The 21,500-nt window shown below is 35.7% G+C and overlaps 2 protein-coding genes across 4 annotated transcripts; one reads left to right on the forward strand and one right to left on the reverse strand.

Moving 5' to 3' along the window:
* Positions 1–1,966: 1,966 nt before the first annotated feature.
* Positions 1,967–16,722, reverse strand: TMED8 (transmembrane p24 trafficking protein family member 8). Of its 3 annotated transcripts, XM_026712396.2 has the most exons (7): positions 16,358–16,407; positions 11,848–11,914; positions 11,358–11,416; positions 8,137–8,266; positions 7,555–7,696; positions 6,380–6,673; positions 4,685–5,035 (listed from the first exon to the last, which is right to left on the reverse strand). In XM_026712396.2, the coding sequence occupies exons 2-7, from the start codon at positions 11,851–11,853 to the stop codon at positions 4,818–4,820; spliced, it is 849 nt and encodes a 282-aa protein (XP_026568181.1). In that variant the 5' UTR covers positions 11,854–11,914; positions 16,358–16,407; the 3' UTR covers positions 4,685–4,817. The 3 variants fall into 3 exon arrangements, with proteins under 3 accessions (XP_026568172.2, XP_026568181.1, XP_087778177.1); XM_026712387.2 differs by lacking the exon at positions 11,358–11,416 and having other exon boundaries at positions 1,967–5,035; positions 16,358–16,722; XM_087922051.1 differs by lacking the exon at positions 11,358–11,416 and having other exon boundaries at positions 7,555–7,657; positions 16,358–16,632.
* Positions 16,716–21,286, forward strand: SAMD15 (sterile alpha motif domain containing 15). The gene is made up of 3 exons (XM_087922052.1): positions 16,716–17,145; positions 19,387–19,487; positions 20,795–21,286. Exons 1-3 carry the CDS (start codon positions 16,821–16,823, stop codon positions 21,068–21,070), a joined length of 702 nt encoding a protein of 233 aa, XP_087778178.1. The 5' UTR covers positions 16,716–16,820; the 3' UTR covers positions 21,071–21,286.
* Positions 21,287–21,500: the final 214 nt, after the last annotated feature.

Below are 21,500 nucleotides of genomic sequence, written 5' to 3' on the forward strand. Positions count from 1 at the left end.
ATTTATTTAGGATTGCATCTATGCATTTTAGACATTATTTTGAGACTAAACCATTTTAAAAGGCTATATTCTACATTCAAATAAATCTGACTTTTTTAAATACAAGCAAAGTCACTGCATTACTATTATTCACTATACTATAAATGCTTTTGGTCTACCATAAGAATTCCAAAAAATTAGTCTTGATTTTGCTTACTCAGCCTTTGTGTATTCTCTAAAAAAATACCCCAGGTGCAGTACAGTTATTACTAGAAAAGTTATCCCAATCTTATGATAAGCAAATCAATAGTGGTTATAAAATGCTTTAAGATCAGACAATGTCTCCCTGATTTCTCTGTAATCTATTTAAAATTCAGATTGCATGAATTTTGCTCTTATGTTATGATTAAGGGATAAAATGAAATGCTTCTTATTTAAAGCAAGATTTACTATGAAGTTGTCAGTGAACTCTCCACTTTGAACTGTTCCAATTGCCTCAAGATGGCTTTCATCTCTGTATCTATACGGTAGACTTCTATTGAATTTACAAGGACAATAAGAGGAATACCAGTATGTCTTGAAAACACAAGTCCTCATCGTGTGAGAAGACTTACAGGACAATGCTGTACAGAGGACTGCTTAGAAACAGACCCAAATTCTCATTGTATTTAAGTGCACTTGGGTCTGTAGCAATCATTTCATATCACACAGTTATTCGTGAACCTCAACTTTGCCAATTATCTCTTAATTGCCAATTATCAATAATAGCTTATGTCCAATCCCATCCAAAATTAGTTCCAAAAATGTCTCAATGTAGCTTCTTTGTCAATAGTTAAAGAGGAAATATACCAAATTATGCCTAATTAAAACAAATACATGGGCTGAATATATTAATAATATATTATATATAATATAATAATATATTATATATTTAATATAATAAAGTGTGACTTAAGTGGAAGTAAAATAAGTTAAAAATGCTTAATTTATATATTGGGACTAACTAGATCCTGTTCTGCATTAAGTTGTCATATAGTGCATATACTGTTATTAATTTGTGCTACCTCTTTACGCTACCATATGAACATGGCCAAAGCCTGTTATTTCCATACATTATGTATGTATTATTTTATTTTAGTTCATTTCTATTATACTTTAATCTCTCAATCTAAAATAATAGCTAATTTATCTCAAGTGAAATTATATTTCTATTTTCATTTACAACAATGCATGTATAATGTTGAAAATTTTCTAGAATCAATTTCAGGCAAGGATAACTTCTCACTCTAAGCATTTTCCACATATTTCATTAGCATGTGGTTGCAGAATTTTAGGTCTGCAATCCAAGAAGCACGTACAGCTTTTTAATTTTTCACAGTAGAAAGAGAAACAAAGCACAGAAATACTTTGACTTGGCCTGAGATTAGTCAGTCTTTGGATAAGAGGTACAGATACTGTAAAGCTCATGTGTATATACAACTCATAGACGGAGAAGGAATATTATACACAACAATACCTGATTCATCAAAAGAGTATAAACTCTTAAGATGTGCTCTATCTGGAATGTTAATCCTTCTTTTTAAACAGCATTTCATAATTTCACAAATTGATTTCCTTAGTCAAATGAGCAAAGTATACATATGAAGGGCAGTAAATTTTAAACTGATTAGTTCAGCAGGAACAAATATGAAAGCCACTATCATTAAAGAGAATGGAAAGGAAGGCACAAAGGCTTTTGCTCAGCTGATATCTACTGCAGTTTTAACTTGCTCCACATTTCAATCTTATTCTCTTTTCTAAAAATTCATTCCTCTATTTTCTACATTTGCAAGTAGAAATGATACTGTAATTTCAACAGCAAGTCACATTAAACCTTTAGAAGATACTGTGGGACTTAAGAACAAATACAGTTGCTTTGCTGCAAAAGATGTTTATGTTACTCAAGAGTTAAAAATAGAGCTCTGTAATTAAAGTCAACACAAATTTACACATTTAAAATATATATCTTTTTTTGTATTTCTTCAAAAAAACATTAGCCAAAGCAAATAAATCTGTTTCATTTTCTGAAACTCTAAACAAAGCAAAGTCTTTGGATTGAAAATGAGGACAAACATAGTGAGCTTCATTTTTTGTACAGTGTGGGACATCTAGAGATAAGCTTTAATAGAAAATGATTTCAACAATATGAATTTACAAATGGGGGAAGGAAGCGAACATTAAATGCTGCTCATACGTTTTTCAACAATTTAGTGGCTCCTCTAAATTGTGAGTCCTTCAAGTCTGTTTTCAAAAATCAGCAATTCTGAATAAAAAAATCCATTTGTACTATAGTTTTCCTTCTTCCACCAAATGTTGTTCCTTGCAGTTATTGTACTTTAAATGCTGTAATTGTTTCTCCAAACTCATGTTAAATAATTTAAAAATGGGAATGAGTAGCCATATTTGATTTCCTCTTTAAAGTTAGTAGTACATATTTATCCATTTTCCATTTCAAATCTGAAAACATTGTTTATTTCCCATTTTTTTAAAAAAGCCTGAGATAGGAGTCAGTTTCATTTCTCTATGTATGTTTCTCACTCAAAATATGGCAAAAATAGAAAATCACCAAACTTCAACAAAAACACCTCTTAGGGACATACCCCAAGATCTACTACTTACAATAAATATTTGGTGTAATCATGCAAAGAGTTAAGCATACTGGACAAAGATCACAAGGCTTTAAAAAGGCCTGCTCAAATCTGCCCCTGAAATCTTAAGTATATTTATATGTCTCCTCCTATAGAGACAACGTGAGCTGTATATATACATTCTATAAAACCTGAACTATGAAAGATAATATGATTGCCAACTGGTAACTGCAATAGATAGCTCTGCTATATTATGCGTATACTACACTAAAGTAAATTTCCTACACTTAGGCAAGAAAAAACAAAAGTACACATATAGACTAGGTGAAACCAGGCTCAATAGCAGTAACTGTGAGAGGGAACTTGGAGTCTTAGTGGACAACCAACTAAATATGAGCCAGCAGTGTGCAGCAGCAGCCAAAAAAGCTAATGAAATCCTAAATAGTGCTAACAGAGGGATACAATCGAGATCAAGTGAAGTACTAATACCATAAAGCCTTAGTAAGACCACACCTAGAGTATTGCATCCAGTTTTGGTCCCCACATTATAAAATAGGTGTTGAGACTCTAGAAAAAGTACAGAGAAGAGCAACCAGGATGATTAGGGGACTGGAGGCTAAAACATACAATGAACAGTTGCAGGAACTGGGCATGGCTAGTCTAGTAAAGAGAAGGACCAGGGGAGACATGATAGCGGTCTTCCAATATTTGAGGGGCTGCCACAGAGAGGAAGGGGTCACGCTATTTTCTAAAGCACCTGAAGGCCAGACAAGGAATAATGGATGGAAACTGAACAAGGAGAGATTTAACCTGGAAATAAGGAGGAACTTTCTGACAGTGAGAACGATCAACCAATGGAACAGCTTGCCCTTGGAAGTTGTGTGAGCGCCATCACTTGAGACCTTCAAGAAGAGATTGGACTGCCATTTCTCAGAAATGGTATAGGGTCTCCCACTTGGGCTGGACTAGATGACCTATAAGGTCCCTTCCAACTCTGGTTATCTATTATCTGTTAAATATTGGCAGTGATTTTGAATTCTGAATAAACAACAAAGGTGAAAAAGAAAAGAAATACTTGATTGTTTAAAGACTCAATATTTTATATTGGGGGTGAGCTTTTGTGGACCACTCTTCCATATAAATTACAAAATCATCACTGAAAGTCAATACTTGTAATATACCAAGGGACTCATTTGTGCCTACCTGCTGTAATATAGTTCAGGATTGCTTTTTGTCAATGGTATTTTGTGTCTGTCTGGCTATTGATATAGTAACTATTAGGTGCTTGTATAATACATTTGAAAGGTATAAAGTCTTCTGGAAATGTTTGCTCCTAGGAATCTGGAAGCACTGTAATAAATATACATAAATTGCTTCCATTTAGTATCTAGATAAAATGAAATGGATATTTTCTGCCCTCTGAAATAAACAGTTCCTGGCTTCGTTTGCTTTATGCTACCTGAACATAATGTTTCAAAAAAAAAAAAACATTTGGAGGTTAACCAATTTTTACTATTGGGAAATGTTGCCAATAAAACAGCATATTGTGCCCCCCAAACTATGAATTCTGGAACTGGAGAAGCCTTTGTTGATGTTTGCTTCCCAAATAATTCACCAAAAGCAGATTTGGGAGGATATACATTTTTCTTTTAAAGTTATGTTGTTCTCTTATTGAAAGAGAACGATGCAGTTTGGATTGCGTCCAGCCAAGCCTTAAAATATATACAAACAACTGAGCAGATGACCATTTATGGGAGGCAAATGAGAGAAGACAGCCTGCCAGTGGCCTGAATAGGCAACGCGTGTACCATTCTACAAGATCTCCACTACAAAGCAAATGGCAGTGTACAATATCACAGTAACAATGTAGTTCTGGGCAGAGTTCTATAGGCTGTTTTGGCAGCTGATTCCAGTCAGTATTTGTAGCTAGTAGAGTAGAAGGAGATAATATATATACTTCCAAAGAAAAGGCATGTTTTAACTTCAGTTATTGTAAGTGCAATCAAAGAAAAACAGACATTTAAATCTTAAGTCCGGTGACTTGCTTGCCATAATTAAAATCTCAGCTTTCTGTCTGCATACAACAAAGTGGAATTGCTAATAATCATTAGCTCCATTTTGGACAATGGGACAAATAGGAAGGGTATATAAACAAAATTTGGCCATCACAAGATATACATATTAGTCTTGGCAACAAAACTATTTACTTTTTTAGGTGGTATAATAAACATGAAAAAAAAGAATCTTGTTGCGTAGGAGAGAGTAAGAATTGTCAAATTTGAGCAAGTAGATGCCTTCCCCTGGATAATCATGGCTGCCTATTTGCACTTCTTGATGGCTGTCCCTTCTGTAGACTGGCATGATCTCTCCATAACGGTTTCGCAAATAGCTTTTGGCTCCTTTTTCCACATCGCCAACAGGAATAGGACCTGAGAAGGGAAATGCATCAGCCATAAAAACTAAGACAAGGAAGTCATAGAGATTCAGGATTGTAGAAGAAGCCTACACACACAGCATCATCACAGGTTTCAAAACATCTGGAGATAGACTTTTCATATTTATACTGGAACCTGAGAAAATTCCAGTTAAAACAAACTACAACCTAATTCCCAAACTGTTTTATAATTAAAGCATATAAAATATTGAATATCTAAATATTGTCATTATTTATTTGTATTACAAATTATATGCATCTTATTATATGTATTATTTTGCACATTTGCATGACTGATAAAAAAATAAAATGGGAATGATTTTCCTCCCCTTGTCATTTCATCAGAACCTTCTAAGTGGCCCATTTTATTCCATAATAATAAATAATAGTGATCGTCATCACTGTAAGAGAGGAAGCAATAAGGCACAGCCTGATCTCCATGTCCAATGCACACTGATTTATTCCAATGCTTACATTCCAACTTCTAGCAGGTAAGGGATTTTCTATATTATACTGCAATAGAAACAAGAAAAGAGTGAGACAATTTCTGCAGTGACCCTACATTTATAGAATTCTTCCCTGAGTTACGGGGAAAGAATTCTTGCTAGTTTTATGGGAAGATATGTAAAGTTCATTAACTTCAGAGGGCTGTGAAGGTGCCTATAGATCCTATGACTGAGGAATTTCATCAGCAGAGTCCTGGAATTGTATTATTATTATTATTATTATTATTATTATTGTTATTATTAAAATTTGGACATTGCCCAATGCCCAATGTCCCAACTGTACATTGTCCAATAGAGTCTAGGCAATTCACAAAATAAAAAACCCCAAAATAACGAAACTATTTAACAATAAAGAAAAAGGAGTAAAAAGAGGGCAACAATGACAAACATACACGCATTACATCTTAGCCAAAAATCCAGGCATAGGTCTTTTTACCACTAGCCTGCTTCCCTAGAACAGCACCCTCCTTAAAGTTTAAATGGCCCAACTCTGATGCTATGTACACTTGAACTTTACTTGCAGAGGTTGACACTCAAGCTGCTCATAATTGGCAGTGTTTGGAGCCACAACTATGTCCATAAATGAATGGATATATTTATGAATAAATAAGCACACATTTTATTATCAAGGTTTATTAAATTTTCCTGCTTGATAGTCTGTGGAATAATTTGAAGACTAATGGTGCAGTTCAAGTTAACTTAAAGTAGTTAAGAAGTTGAGTTCTTTAACTCAAGTTAAAGAGGTTATTCTTGCTTAAGAGACTGTTTTGGACATAATGGTTTTACATATATATTCATTAAATTTATACATCACTATTGAAGACCTGGCATACCTTCAAATTCTTCTTCTTCATCTTCTTCATCACTTGATTCACTGACCTGAACAGTAATGGCAGTACTAGTAATAGGAGTCCAATCAAAATAGACTCCAAACCCAATGTCATAATCTTCTGTAGCAAATTCCCAGCAGACACGCTTCCCATCAGGATGGGTGGGCACCCGGACTGTTAATACCTCACCCCGTTTCACTAGCATTCGGGCATTCTTCTCCTTTGCCATCTTTGCTTTAAACTCCCTTATCTTAGAATTTGTCCAGGTAGTCGGGGGAATCAACGGAGGTGGCCGAACTGGAGAAAGAAGGATGACTTTCTTAGTTTTTATAACATAGATGCTGATAGAATTTTTAACAAGACTGGATATTCTAATTACAAGATTTCCCTTTTTTCAAAAGAACGAATTAGGTTTTTTAGCCCCTCTCTTAGCTGACAGTTTTTCGCTATGAGTCTTTTTAACTGACTGAATCTATTCTTTCAATGACTCACCCATACTACCATACACTGTATAATGACTTAATTAGACATCTTGGCACAGCAACGTTTCTAAGAACAAATTGGATGATAAAGGTGTAATGAATGATCCCAACAATGTGGGCCGTATTAATTTGCCATACTTAAAATTTTAAAAATCCATTGACTATTCACTATGAAATCATTATAATTTCATCCCAAGCATTATAATTAAATAATGTAACAGCAACCTGAACTCTATTTTGGTCTTCCCATATTTCAGATTTCTGTGGATTTCTTTTTCTGCTATAATACTCCTTTATAATAGCAATAATTATTACATTTATATACTGCCCAACCTCCAGCATCTTGGCAATTACAGATTAAAAACTTTAAACAGAAGAAAAAATACAACAGACAAAAAAGAATAAAAGTGAAGTGACAAAAAACCTAGGTTGGAACAACATTTACTTATTTATTTATTATTAAGGTTGTATGCCGCTATCTCCCTGGAGGCAAGTCAAAAATAAATAAACTTACATAAAACTAAAACTAAATTAAACAGCAAGAATCAAAATCTTTTTTGCTGCTTTCTTAAATATGAACATTTCAAGACTATTAGTATACTCTACCACAAAACAGCTCAAATCTTGCAGATTTCTTCAATAGAATGCTAACTACTGATCCATATGCAGACATAGCAGTGAAAGCATAACCCTTACCTTTCTTCTGTTCACTTAGAAGATCTGTAGTTTCTAGCTCTGCAGACAGGATGTCTACTGCACCTGTATATTCAGACTGTATCATGATTATATCACCTGGTCCCTGTGGTGCAGAGATTTTTGTCACTTGCAATATAGCTTCCTATACAGACAAATGTATAGAATATAGATAAAATACAGTGGCATTAAAGTCCTTAATTTTTAATAAAAATAGTTTTTTCTCTACATATCTTTATCTTAATTCCTTAATTTCCTATTTGCAACTATATCATCCTACTAACTAGAAAAACATTTCAGAAGATATTTCAACGTATTATCTTCTAAAGTTTTCTTTCTGCTCCACATTTCTTCAATTCTAGGCAACACAGAAATGTAATCAATTAAAATATAATGGATCCCAGAAAAAATACAGTTCAATAATCTTATCATTTGTACTACATATATGAATTTATTATTATCTCAAGACAAACATTTCAAAGCATACAACCACTAAAATGGAAAACATCAATAAACATGTTTAGAAACAAAGGATTGTAATGATGGTTTGGCAAGTAGAAACAGGCCAAGAGTCAAATCACCTACCTCCTCTTGGTGCTGAAGTTGATCAGTTAGAATTTCCTCCACTCCAACTATATCTCGCTCCTCTGGACTACCATTAGCACCTGCAGGATCCTTTGCAGTATCTGAATTTATAGGTGATCCATTCTGCAGCCTCTCAGAGAAAGATAGCACAAGAATGCAGGATGTTTTAAGAACCTAGTATAACAGCTAGGTAAAATGCCAATCAACTGGGAAAACAGAGACTTGTAAAGTGACTTGGAGTCTAATAGGATTCCTCTGGCTTACATTTTATATCCAGATGAGTCTCAGCTAAGCCAAAATTCAAATGAGAAATGCTGTGTTGTGTTCCTTTAGGCAGCTGAAAGAATGTTATGTGCCATCAAGTTAGTGTTGATTCTTAACTGACCACATAGGTAGATTTTCTCCAGGATTAATTATTGCTGAATCTTTTCATAAAACAGTGGGTTTCAACTACAACCAGCATTAAAAAACAATTAGCTATCATAGATAATGTATCCATCCAAAAAAGGCTCAACAATTTGACTGATTAGTTCAAACAACTTACCTATAAAAATCAGTTTTAAAACATTGTAAAGAAAGAAAATGTAGTGTATAAAAATATATTTTATAGAAAACAGTTCAATTAGCTAGAGCAAGAACTTCTTATCCCTGCCAAATTTTCCACGGGTTGATCATTGCATGTGGGCTTAGCGTTTAATGCAAATATTTAAAGTGTCTGATAGATTGCCATATCACTCTCTATCTAATTAAGTATCATCTATTCTGATTTAATAAGAAGAAGCAGCAGCATTTTTCTCATGTCTGCTAGGAAGGTTGTTTTCAAATAGAAATGAAGGAGATTGAAGCTGTGCCTGCAAAACATATGATGTATTGAGATTACTGTAACGGGGAGGAGTCAAAATATATGGTTGTTTATGAGAGCAGGTGTTTTATATACATAAGAGACGAACAAAAGGATAAAAGAATAGGAATAAGTGGCAGTTCTCTTCTCCACCTGAATTCCCTAGTGTAATATATCCACAAAGGGTAGACTCTAGGGGATAAAGCACAAGAACTTGCCAGGAAGAAAATTCATCTTTCTAGGAAAAAAATGATTACCCTAAGCCAAGCATAGAAGGTAATATTCTGGAGAGTGAGCTAGTAGGTGGACCTCTTCCACCAAATTCTTTCTTGGTAATTTAATGTTTGTGCAGATGGCCATTGTCCAATGCACCCATTTTATAAATGGGTGGTTCATAACCACCAGGGGTCCCATTTCTGAAAGTGCATGCATGTCATTTTTTCAAAAATTCAAAATATTTCTACTAGCCCAAAAAGTATAGGTAACCATTGCTGTAAAGTTTCTATGCATGGTGATAAATAATGTGCTCACAAATAGAAAAAATATAGAGACTGCCTTAGAAGACAGTATTTATATTACATATTTGTCCTTGACTTACAACCACAATTGGGACTGGAATCTCAAGTCATTGAGTGGTCATTAAGCAAAACACCCATGTGACTGTTTCACTCAACAACCGCAATCCTAGCATTTCCACTTGCGGTTGTTAAGTGATGTCCCAGTTAAGCAGGCTGAACAAAACAGCTGCCTGCTGAAGGATTTCAACTCCACACAGAGCTGAAATGTCAGCATACAGCAGGCACCCCTGTTGCTCTCAAACATTGTTGCATCCTTCACCTCCCCTGCATTTACAGAGAGGAAACCCTTCATGGGAAATCTTCTGGATTTTAGTTCCATTTCTGCAGCCTACCAAAGGATTTTCCCTCTGTTCCTGGAGCGAACCTGAAATCTTTCAGTGGGCTACAGCAACATTTGACAGCAAAACATCAGCTATACCTCAAATATTTCAACTCCTCTCTGTGCCTTCCACTTGCAATCTTCCCTGCTGGCTTGCAATCTTCCCTGCTGGCTTTCCCACTGACTTTTTGGGGAAGCCAGCAGAGAAGCTTGCAAATGGCAATCACATGACTGGGGGGCACTTGGCAACCTGTTATTAATATGAGCTGGTTGCCAAGCATCTGCAATGTGGTCATGTGACCACATGGCCAGCAGGGCAACATTTTATAATGCCAGAAGCACTTTACATGCCTTAATGCACCATTTCTGAGTCTGCCAAAACTGAACAGTTATTAAACAACTGGTTTTAAGTCAAGAACTGCCTCTCCACGTTCAGCCTTAAATTTCATTAACTGGAAGAAGGAATCAAATTCCAATGGCAAGATATGATAGCAAAATAAACAATGAGATTTAAGTTAGTTTTTATTAACCAAATTGGCCTACAATATTATTTCTTTTCATTTTAAATATTATATTTCCAACTGTGGGACTAACTATAAAATTATTTTATTAAATGGTGTACTTTTCTTATGGAAAATGATATGGGCATGCAATGTTCTCTATACTTGGCAGCATTGAGAAAAATAGACAAAAGTAATTGAAAAGAATACCATGAAAATATTAGAATGAAGACTTCTGTGTAATGTTACATGGCTATAAAACTACTTAATTGTTTGAGTTTTTAACATGGTTGAAAAGCTATTTACTGGTTAATTGCAAAGGATGACTAATATTCTTTGTCCCCTCCAGTTTTGATTTCTTTGCTATTTCCTATTCTTATATTGTTCTTTGTTTTTAAATGTTTAAATACTGTATACACCTCCCAGAACTGCTGGGAATCAGGTGGCATATACACTTGATAAATTGTTGTTAATATAAAATAAAACTAAGTAGACTATTGCCTAGGCCTTACCTGTATAGTATTCCCTAAGAAACTCCCCACAAAGCATTTCAGCTGTAATCTGTTGCTCCATTATCTCTGTCATTTTATGCATGTTTTATATTATGTCTGAAATGAGGAACTGATCAAAGCTTTATCACTATTATCCCTCTCTCTATTCCATGATTTTATGCAGAATAATATCCCTATTTTTAAAGAACTATTTTAGGATCTATCATATTGTTTTGCATAATATTAATTTTACAAAAATACTATAAAATTGTTCTTAGTCCTAGGAACATAGTAATGATATTTCTACTTGTTATTTTAGTAAGATTATTAGATTTTATTAGGTTTTATTGGATCTAACTAATCATGTGTAATGAGTTAATGAGTAGCGGTTAAGATGCTGAATTAAGACAGAGGAGACCTATGACTAAGTCTACCTTCTGTCATGAAAGCTGCCTGGATGAATTTGGGCAATTACTCTCTCAGCTCACCTACCTCGCTTGTTGTGGGGATGATATTGGAGGCAGGAATGCTATGATGGCTGCCTTGAACTCCTGGAGGAAAGATGGAATATAAATCTAACCATAAATACAGCTAACAAATAAAATGTTCACAAACATTTTTGCTGTGATTGCTTTCATTTTTATATATTTAATTTCCCCTTACAGCTCACACTAGTATCAAGCATCCAGTAAAGCTCTGAATCATAAATAAAACACCAAACAAATTTAAAAGGTTAAAAACACTGCTATTACTTATCCATATGCCTTGATTATCAATAACAGTTAACAGGAAATACGGAGACCCTCTTTAGTGAGCATTCCAAAGGTATTGCTACTCATCATAGCTAGTGGGAGAAGACGACTTGCCTTGAGAGTATGGAATAGTCCTTTGGATTCTATCTAGCAGCATATTAACAAGTAAAAATAAAAACAAAGATCAACCCAAATGATTTATATCAAGAGAGTCACGGTTATTATCTTACCTGCATGGTAATATATCCTTTTCTGAAATAGCTTCTTTGATTGATTTTTGAATTGAATCTTCATTTTCTAGAAGAGAGCAAAGATAATATTTCATCTTTTAGAACTTCTAATTACCATTCATTTATAGGCACGATGCTTTATCAGCCAGCACCATCATGCTATATACTATTTTTGGGTAGGGTTCAAAGCATCCTACTTCCAAAAAAAATATGAGATATTTACTAGTAAACATAACATTCATGAATGGAAGAGGTTTCTATTCTAAGACAGTATACCTACTCCCAGGAATTTAGTCCTAAACAATACTAGACAATTATGTTTATAATCAGGCTCACAGAGATTAACCTACAATAGACATCAAAAAGGATGGATCACCTACATTACTCTTAGTGGGATTAGTCAACAATATATTTGTATTTGTGACATAATATTCAGAACCTATAAACCACGTCTTATAGTTTATCATTATCATTTTTATGGTAATTTTATCATTCTAGCAGAATATTGTGATTTGATCTGGAAAGGTAGTTTTTGTAAAAATAAATTATAAATTATCTTAAAGATACTATATGTTTAAGATTACATAACTGAAATCATCTCTAAGTGAGAGTAACCAACAGGCCTAACAATTAGAATCATGATGGTCTTCTAAATGAAATACAGATATTAAAAAAATCTCATCTCCCCTATGGGTGGTATGTATCTTGCTTAATCTCAGATCCTCCAGGGAATTAGCACTTTATAAAGAGAGAAATTCAGTAGCAGACATCTCTTTACACGGATTGGAGCTGACTTTTCTAGGAAAAAATGAATCCAACAATATTCCACAATCCAAAATTAATCTAATTTAGCATATTCGGCTTATATTAATATTGAAACTGAAAGAACTTTGTTTCATTTTCTGGTTAAGTTCACTTGCTACACAAATAGTAGTTTTTCTAGCCATCCAAGAGCTGAAATTAAATACATGATTAATAAAAATAATTGCATGCAGTGTGGTTTAATTCTTATGCACATCAAATTCAAAGATTTGCCCAGAAATTATTTCACTGGAAGTTTTGTAATGTAGCATTCAGTTTGACAGAATTCGAATTTTGAAAAAGTTGCTGGTATTAAAAACTAAAACTATTTTAGCAGGACTGAATAGCTACATGAACAAATATATTGAGTTATTTTGTCAGAAAAGAAAAAAGAAAAATGTGACAATATGCTTATCATGCTGATTAATTATCTTGCTTATTCATTTTTATGCAAAAAAATGGAATATTTCCCCCAGAAAAATATATAGTTTATTCTAGTGTATTAGTCCAACTACCATATAGATAACTTTTTATTGTCTCCCTCTGTCAAAGAAAAAGGATGGATAGAATTTATCTGTATAGAAAAGAGCCAAACTGGACATTAATAAATTTCTGGGGAGTTAGAGTGTGTTTGATTATGGCACTCAATCTGTAGGCAAATCCTATTCATGTCAATATTTTTCTTTCTTCTAACGATACCTGTCATATGCTCTTAAAATGTCAAATATGCCTTTTGGCCCCAAACAGATTGGAGCCATTTATCCACTCAAAATGCTAACTCGTGGTTTAATATGTCTTTCAAATCCCCCAAATTGGGCTTTGTACAAACTATGGATCACCAATGAGAAAATATATCATGCAAAAATACCCTACACCAGCTTGTTCCAATCACATGTTCTCCACATGTACAGGGACTGCAGCTTCTATAATTCATAGTTCACTTGTCCCTGCCTGGGAATTCTGGAAGATATAGTTCCAAAGTCCAGCACTTTTGCAAGGTGTCAGGTTAAGACTAGTCTAGATTTTTTTTAACATTTAACACTCTATTCCTTTCTAATAGTTTTATTTGGCAACATATTTTGTAATCTGATAGAGATTTTACAGAGATAAACAAGTACCATAAATATATCATAAGAATATCACCATTTATACAGCACCTCAAATGAGGTTCAAAGCAATTCACATATATTATAAATTGCATCAAAAAGTAAAATTCTGAGACAATAATATACTCTTGAATTATATACCTAATATATAGAAATTAACAACAGGACAGCATAAATGGATTCTTCATGCCCTTGTTATACCTAAAAGACTGATACTGCAGTATTTTTAAAAAGATTTACTCCATTTATTCCACTCTTCCAGTGGATGGAAGATTTGATTTCACTTGCTACTTAGGAGCAGATTGCCTGTAGATGAAAACTTTGCATGAGCAAATAGAATATGAGACTCATTTATATAAAATAAAGTACCGATAGGTTAAAAACATGACCGTTCTATAAGTGTATTAGAAATGAACACACATACATGGCTAGTGTTTATATTAAATAATTATGCAGAGAACTCTGTTTATTCTAACGGCATATTATCCTATATTTTTTGTTGTAATTTTTCACTCATTTTTATGCATTTGTTGTGCATTTTTAAAAATTATGTATTATTGTGTTTTTGTTTTTCTTCATTTTTTTTATTTTAAAAGCAATAACAATTATTTTCAACAATGTTATAATCTGCAGTAAAATAATTTAAGTGGTTAGAAATTATCCACAAATGTTATCCTTTTCATATCCTTAAATGAAAAGCTAATACAATGGCTTCCTATATCTGCCTAATTTGATCATGGTAGAGTAATAATCTCCTTTTAATGCCACAAAAGACAGAAACTGCTATTTATTAGTATTGTTATTATTTCCAAGGAGAGACATTATGAGATTTTGTTTCAAATACAAAAATGATTCAATCTACTTCGTATATTATAACCTTCAACTGGTATCTACAAGGTTACAACAGCTGTCAAATAAAACTAGTGTATGTACTATATTTTGGAGAGATGTGTTCTAGAACATTGGTCTCTAAAATGAAGTGCACATACACAACAGGGAGTGCACAAATTGATCCATTGCAGTGTAGAAAGGAAGTAGAACAAAGGCTAAATAAGAAATTAAGATATATAAATACTATAATATTATAGTATATAATATTTTATATACATTTTACATATACTATTTATAAGTATGTAATACATTCATTCAGGAATAATATATTAAACATGCACATATTGGAGTTCATGTTCAAACTTTTTATTGATTGGATTGCACTATCAAAAAGGTTTGGAGACTACTGCTTTGGAAAACTGCATATAAAACTTCAGGCTAGACACTAATTTCATGTTTCTTCAATCTTCAAATTAGTGAAAACAGTACTTAATTCACTTAATTCTACATACTATGACTACACAGGGCAAAAAGCAATCGCTTCTGGGCATATAAAACAAAAAATCAAATCACTTTAATACTTTTATCACGATTACATGATGCAACAGTTGCACCAAGCTACATTAGCCTAATTATAAAACAGTTGGTATGTTAGGGGAAAACATAAACAATGCAATGCCACAAGGGAGAATTGTCTCACAAACAAAATTATCAATGTTACAATATAAGACCATTACTGAAAGAAAAATGTCAGTCATATTATTATTCAGCTCATAAATACAACATGATACATAATGATATTCTCTCCCAAATTTGTTCAATAATGGGACATGGTTTTGCTCTTTGCTGACAACAAAGATCCTATTGTCTGACACTGACCTTATTACAATGCAAATTTATCTTTGGTTCAACATTAGACTACCAAAATGCAAGAATTTCTAAAGAGAGAGGGGGAAGTTCTGGGGCTACAGAAGAAGCACCAATCTCTCCATTAAAATATAGAACAATCATCTCTACACAACATGTCCATGGATATCTTCAATGGTGCTCTTCTATTTCATCAATCAAATACAAGAAGCATCTCTAATAAATCAACTCCCCCACATGCACATGGCTTCTCTGTAGAGATTAAACACAGAGCAAAATGACAATTATGTGGGCCTGGGAAGTAAAAAAAAAATCTCCAGGTGACAAAGTTTCCAGGGAAACACCTACTCCATCCTAATTAAAGGCATTATTCCAATAAGGGTTATTTTATTCTTCTAATAACGGTTATTTTGCAGATCACAGTCCAGGGCCTATTAAGATGTGGTGTTAAACATGGCATGAAAGGGGGCACATTCAAATTATTGGGTGAGCAGGGAAAAGGAGAAAAGAGCAAAGGAAAGGCAATTCTCTCTCTCTCTCTCTCTCTCTCACACACACACACACACACACACACAGAGAGAGAGAGAGAGAGAGCACATCAGTCCCTAAGGCCATTTACTTTCTCTCAGACAAGGCAACGGGTCCGCCAAACACAGGAAACCGAGTACGGGTTGCAGCATCTCACGTGGCCGGGAAGGAGTGACTTGTTGAATTCCTGCCTGGCAGGGCCCCAGCCACAAGTCGAAAGGAGGAAACTTAGCGGCTAAGAAACCCCCTCCTCAAACAACCCGCATCTCTCGAGCCCACCCTAGCCCTCTGCGAGATCCTCGGGGGAGCTTTAAGGCCTGACAGGCACAACGGTTCCTCTCCACTCAACCCCCCTCCACCTCTTTCTAACACAGTACCTGGAGGAAGCGGGAGCTGAGACGCCGCCACACGCTGCTCTTGATCTTCGGCCCCGCTGGCTCCGCTTTCGCGGCCTCCAAGCGCGGAGGCTTTGAACCGGGTATCCTCGGGAGCGGCCGGTTCGCCCGACATCGGAAAGCGAGACAAAGAAGCCCCCGAAGTCAAAGCGGGGAGAGGCGAACCGAGCCGGAAACAGCCGGGGAAAGCCGAACGCTCCGCTTCCTCTGACAGCGGCCGCTTCTCAGGCCTTCACCCTCCGGAGTTCCCGCCTAAATTCGGCCGCGAACGAGAGCGGTCTTCGAGCGTTGTCCCGACGACAGTGAGCGAAGCAAGGAAAGGGAAAACGGCGACCCTTCCCGGAAGAACCGGTCTCCATGGAGACCGCTCTCCAGGAAGGACGCGTTGTCATAGTACCGGGAGAGTTTCCCCTCCTCCTTCATTGCTCCCCCTGCGGTCGGAGCCATGGACAGTAGCACGTCTTTGCAGGCGGCTGGCGCGGACGAGGAAGAGGAGGAGGAGGACGAAGAAGATGAATATGATGAGGAGGAAGAAGAGGAGGGGGAGGGTGAATCGCCGGCCCGCCGCCGCCGCCGCCGCCGCCTCTCTTCCCTGAAGCCTGAGTCTTCAGTCAAAGAAAGCAGCCAGCCGTCGGCTGCATCCGAAACCCTGCCCGAAGCTGAAGCTCTGCCCGAAGTCAAAGTTCCTATCATCGTTGGTCCTTTGTATTTATCCTGGACCCCCGAGGAGGTGGCTGAATGGATCGGCGACTTGGGCTTTCCTCAATACAAGTTAAGATCGCGTTTCCTTGCTAGCAGAATGAGTTCACACCTCATATTAAGCCATAGTTTCCGGAGTATGTCCCAAACTGGGCCTATTTAGACAGACAGACAGACAGACAGACAGACAGACACACACACACACACACACACACACACACACACACACACACCTTGCTTTGCAATGACTGGATTCAAACTTGATTTAAGCAGCAAGCCTCTGATCCACTTTAGCATGTTTGGTGAATCCAGATTGGATGCATAGTTTCCTGCCACTGGTGATTTATTACAATTAAACAATAGGGCTCCGCATAATGCGTCCATCTGTAAGAAAAACAGCATTATTTGATACAAGGTTTTGCCTGTTGTCAAAAATAACCTACACAACCTGGTTTCAGAATGTAGCAATGCTACAATAAAACTACCATAATGTAAGCTTCCCCCTTTTGCATTGGTGGTGTGATGTAAAACACAAGTATGTAAGGACTGGAATTTGTGTCATGTTTTAATACATCCCAGTGACAGTGTAGCTAAGACTGAGTGACAAAAATCAAGATGATCAGTAAATGTTAACAAAAGCTAGAATAGAGGTAGTCCTCAATTTATGACCAAAAAATTATATGGTTAAGTGAGAAATGTATTAAGTGAGTTTTGCCCCATTTTAGAACTTTTCTTGCCACATTTGTTAAGTGAACCACTGCAGTTGTTAAATTAGTAACGTGGTTAAGTGAATCAGATTTCCCAATTGATTTTGCTTGTCAGAAGGCCTCAGAAAGGCATCACATGACTCTGGGACACTGCAACTGTCATAAATGTGAGTCAGTTGTCAAGCATCTGAATGTAAATCACATGTCCATGGGGATGCTACAACGGTCATAAGTGTGAAAAACAGTCATAAGACACTTTTTCAGTGCCATTGTAATTTTCAACTGTCACTGAACGAACTGTTGTAAGTCAAGGATTACCTGTAGTCTGTGCCTTCTGGCTGCTATCCTTATTGCTATCCAGATTCTTGCAGATTTTGTACATTTATCTAAAGTGGTAATCAAATATTTTTTCATAGATAATACTAAATGTCATTTTTTAATGGAATGAGATGAGGAGAGACAAAAGATACAAAGGAGAAATGAGTTGTAGCTTTATTCAGTCACTTATTTATTTAGGAAATTTACGTGGCTACCCAATTCATTCATGATGACTATGGGTTTACCCAAATATGCACTCATGCACTAATTTTTATTTATTTAGAACATTTATATGGTCACCCAACTTACAATGACTCTGGGCTTAGATAAATATGCACCAGTGCACTAATTATAACGTGGTTTATTTGGTTGTGTGAAGTCAGCCAATTGTGGCCCATTAAACAGATTCTTTTTAAGGAATGTCATATATGAATTTAGGAAGATGTATGAATTTAGTTTCACATCATGGTCATATCCCTAGAAAGAGTACCCTGATGACAAAATTATTCACAAAGGATTTCAGTTATGGGATTCTTTGTCTATGATACCTAAAGGGGAAACACTAAGGTTTGCAGAACTGAGTGTTGTCAGCAGGGATGTCAAACTCAATTTCATTGAGGGTTGTAGTTGACCTGGGGGGGGCAGGATGGGCGTGGAAAGGGTGGGCATGTTAGGGGCACCTATGGTCGCCCAAGCACTCTGCCAGTGAAAACAGGCTCCCAAGCTCCATTTTCAGCTGCAACGGCTTCCTGCAACTCTCTGCCAGTGAAAACGGAGCTCGAGAGGGGGAGGCACAGCCCTCCCAAGCTCCATTTTCACCGGTAGAGGCACCGTGGGCCGTTCCTTTGCTGTTTCCAGGGAAATCCCATGCCAGATCTAAGCACCCCCAGGCCTTGAGATTGACACCCCTAGTATTGTATTGCGAAAGAAAAAAGAAACAGAAGAGATCCAACAAGGGGAATTTGGAGCTACTAAGTCACTGAAGAGTGCCATCCATTGCTAAATAAAACATCATTGATAAGTCATTAGTCAGTATAACTACCAGTACTAGTAAGCTAAAATTAGGTTCCTTATCTCTTGTTTAGGTTCTTTGGTCTATCAGCCTACTGAAATATAAAAATGAGTTCAGTGGCGCTTAAAAAATGTAAAGGAGGTCCCAAAATTTTCTCTTTTGGATATTCATGAATCATGTTTTCATATTTTTGTAGGTGCTGCTAGCTAGGTAATTGGAAGAATAGAACATCTGAAGCTCATATTAATAATAATATTTCTTATTTTGTTTTAAATAGGAGTGTTTTACTACAAATTTTATCTCAGGACGGAAACTCATATATGTAAACTGTTCAAATCTGCCACAGATTGGGATTACTGATTTTGAACATATGAAGGTAAGAGTACATATATATTTGCATGGGTGATAACTGAAGGATATTATCAGACACAAAATATATAGTATAATGCCAGAGCTGTATGTTAGCTTCTTATAATAGTACATCAGTATGGTACAGTGGTTAAAGTACTAGCCTATAAATCAGGAGACTGTAACATGAAAGCCAAATGGGTAACTTTGGGCTAGTCACTCTTTCTCAGCTCAGCTTTCCTCATTAGGTTGTTGTTGTTATAGGGGAAAACAGAAGGAGAAAGATATTATTCTTGTTCACTGCCTTGAATCACCTATAAAGTAACAAAGATGGAATAAAAATCTAATCAATAAATAAATACTACGTGAGAGCCAGTTGGGTATAGCGCTTAAGGCATCAGACTGAAAACCAGGAGACCATGGATTCTAGTCCCTCACTTAGGCACAAAGCCAGCTGGGTGACCTCAGGGTACTCCCTTTCCCTCAGTCCTAGGAAGGAGGCAATGAAAAACCACTTCTGAAAAATCTTGCCCAAAAAGCTGTAGGGATTTGCTTAGGCAGTCTCCAAGAATTGCATGTGATTGAACAGAAGAAACCCCCCGCCCCCATATAGTTATTTTAAGTTAAAAGGATCCTATATGGGAGAATCTATTAATTATATTTTTTGTTCACACACATAGAATGTTACCATCATGCTGTTGACTATTGATGATTTTACTTTTTATTAATTTTGTGGTTTTGTACTGACTTTCTCTGAAAATGTTTAACTGATAAATGTTAAGAATACAGTATTTTTAGTGTTTGTTTAGAAGCTAAGAATGGTTGCTTAAATTTGAACCTGAAATGCATGCATATGGAGACGTTATTCTTATGTTACAGACATATTTTCCAGCTTTCTTTACTGAGAATGAAATGGATTTGTGTGACCATGTTTCTTTATTGTGGCAAAATCCATTTTAAACCTTTTGATGTATAAAAGATTAAGAACCTAAACTACATGTAACAGTAGTACATTTATATGTTTGTGTATACTGCACTGGATTACTTTGAATTATATGCCAGCCTAGTGGGGTACTATAATGATAATTATGTAGGTTTAGAAAGATGAACATAGTAATTGTTTTCTAGATACAGAGATACAGATAATCAGAGTTGGAAGGGACCTTGTAGGTCATCTAGTCCAACCCCCCGCCCAAGCGGGAGACCCTACACCATTTCTGACAAATGGCAGTCTAATCTCTTCTTGAAAAACTCAACTGATGGCGCTCCTACACCTTCCGATTTTTTAGATTTTTTTTAGATTTCTAGACTTTTTTCCTCTTTTTTTCTTTGCAGGAAATTTCAAAGCATGTACGAGAATTGCTGCAAATTGAGGAGCCCCGTTTTGAAAGAAGTATCTCTCTCCCACCTCGAGATAACATTGGTTTGTTCTTAGAACAAAAGACACGAACTGGAAAGCGCAGTGATGCTCTCAGTTATTCTCAGTTTGTTCAAGAAGCAAGGTTACAAGAATATGAACCAAAGCCTCCGACTCCACCATATGAAGAACTACAGCTTTCAACTCCACCATGTGAAGAACTACAAGAAGCCAGTTCATTTTTCTCAAAATAAGAAAAAAATATTTATTGTTCACATATTTCAGATATCACATTGTAACTATTTCTGCATTTCTATTTCAGTTTTCAGTGTGAACAAAATTGTATATGGATGCTGTATCCTAATCCTAAATTTAATAAATAGGATATCATGGAGGAAGTGCTTACTGATGGATGCAAAACAGAAATTTTTGCACATCAGTAATGCAAAATAAAGTCATGTGTAAACACAGAGGATTGTCCTCATCGTTATTTATGATGAAGTTTTATCATTTGTCCTATGAGGAGTCTTATAAGAATATATGGGGCTTCAAGACAGCTGCCACACATTAATGAGTTGCTTTAAATATTTCATATCAATTGACAGCATCCCTTACAAAAACATTAAAGTCAGACAGTGCTGCTTAAAATGTTCCATACATTATAAAATGTTTATAATGATCAAA

The sequence above is a fragment of the Pseudonaja textilis genome, chromosome 1 (assembly GCF_049901715.1).
Source record: "Pseudonaja textilis isolate UNSWEBS1 chromosome 1, rPseTex1.2, whole genome shotgun sequence".
NCBI classification, from domain to species: domain Eukaryota; kingdom Metazoa; phylum Chordata; class Lepidosauria; order Squamata; family Elapidae; genus Pseudonaja; species Pseudonaja textilis.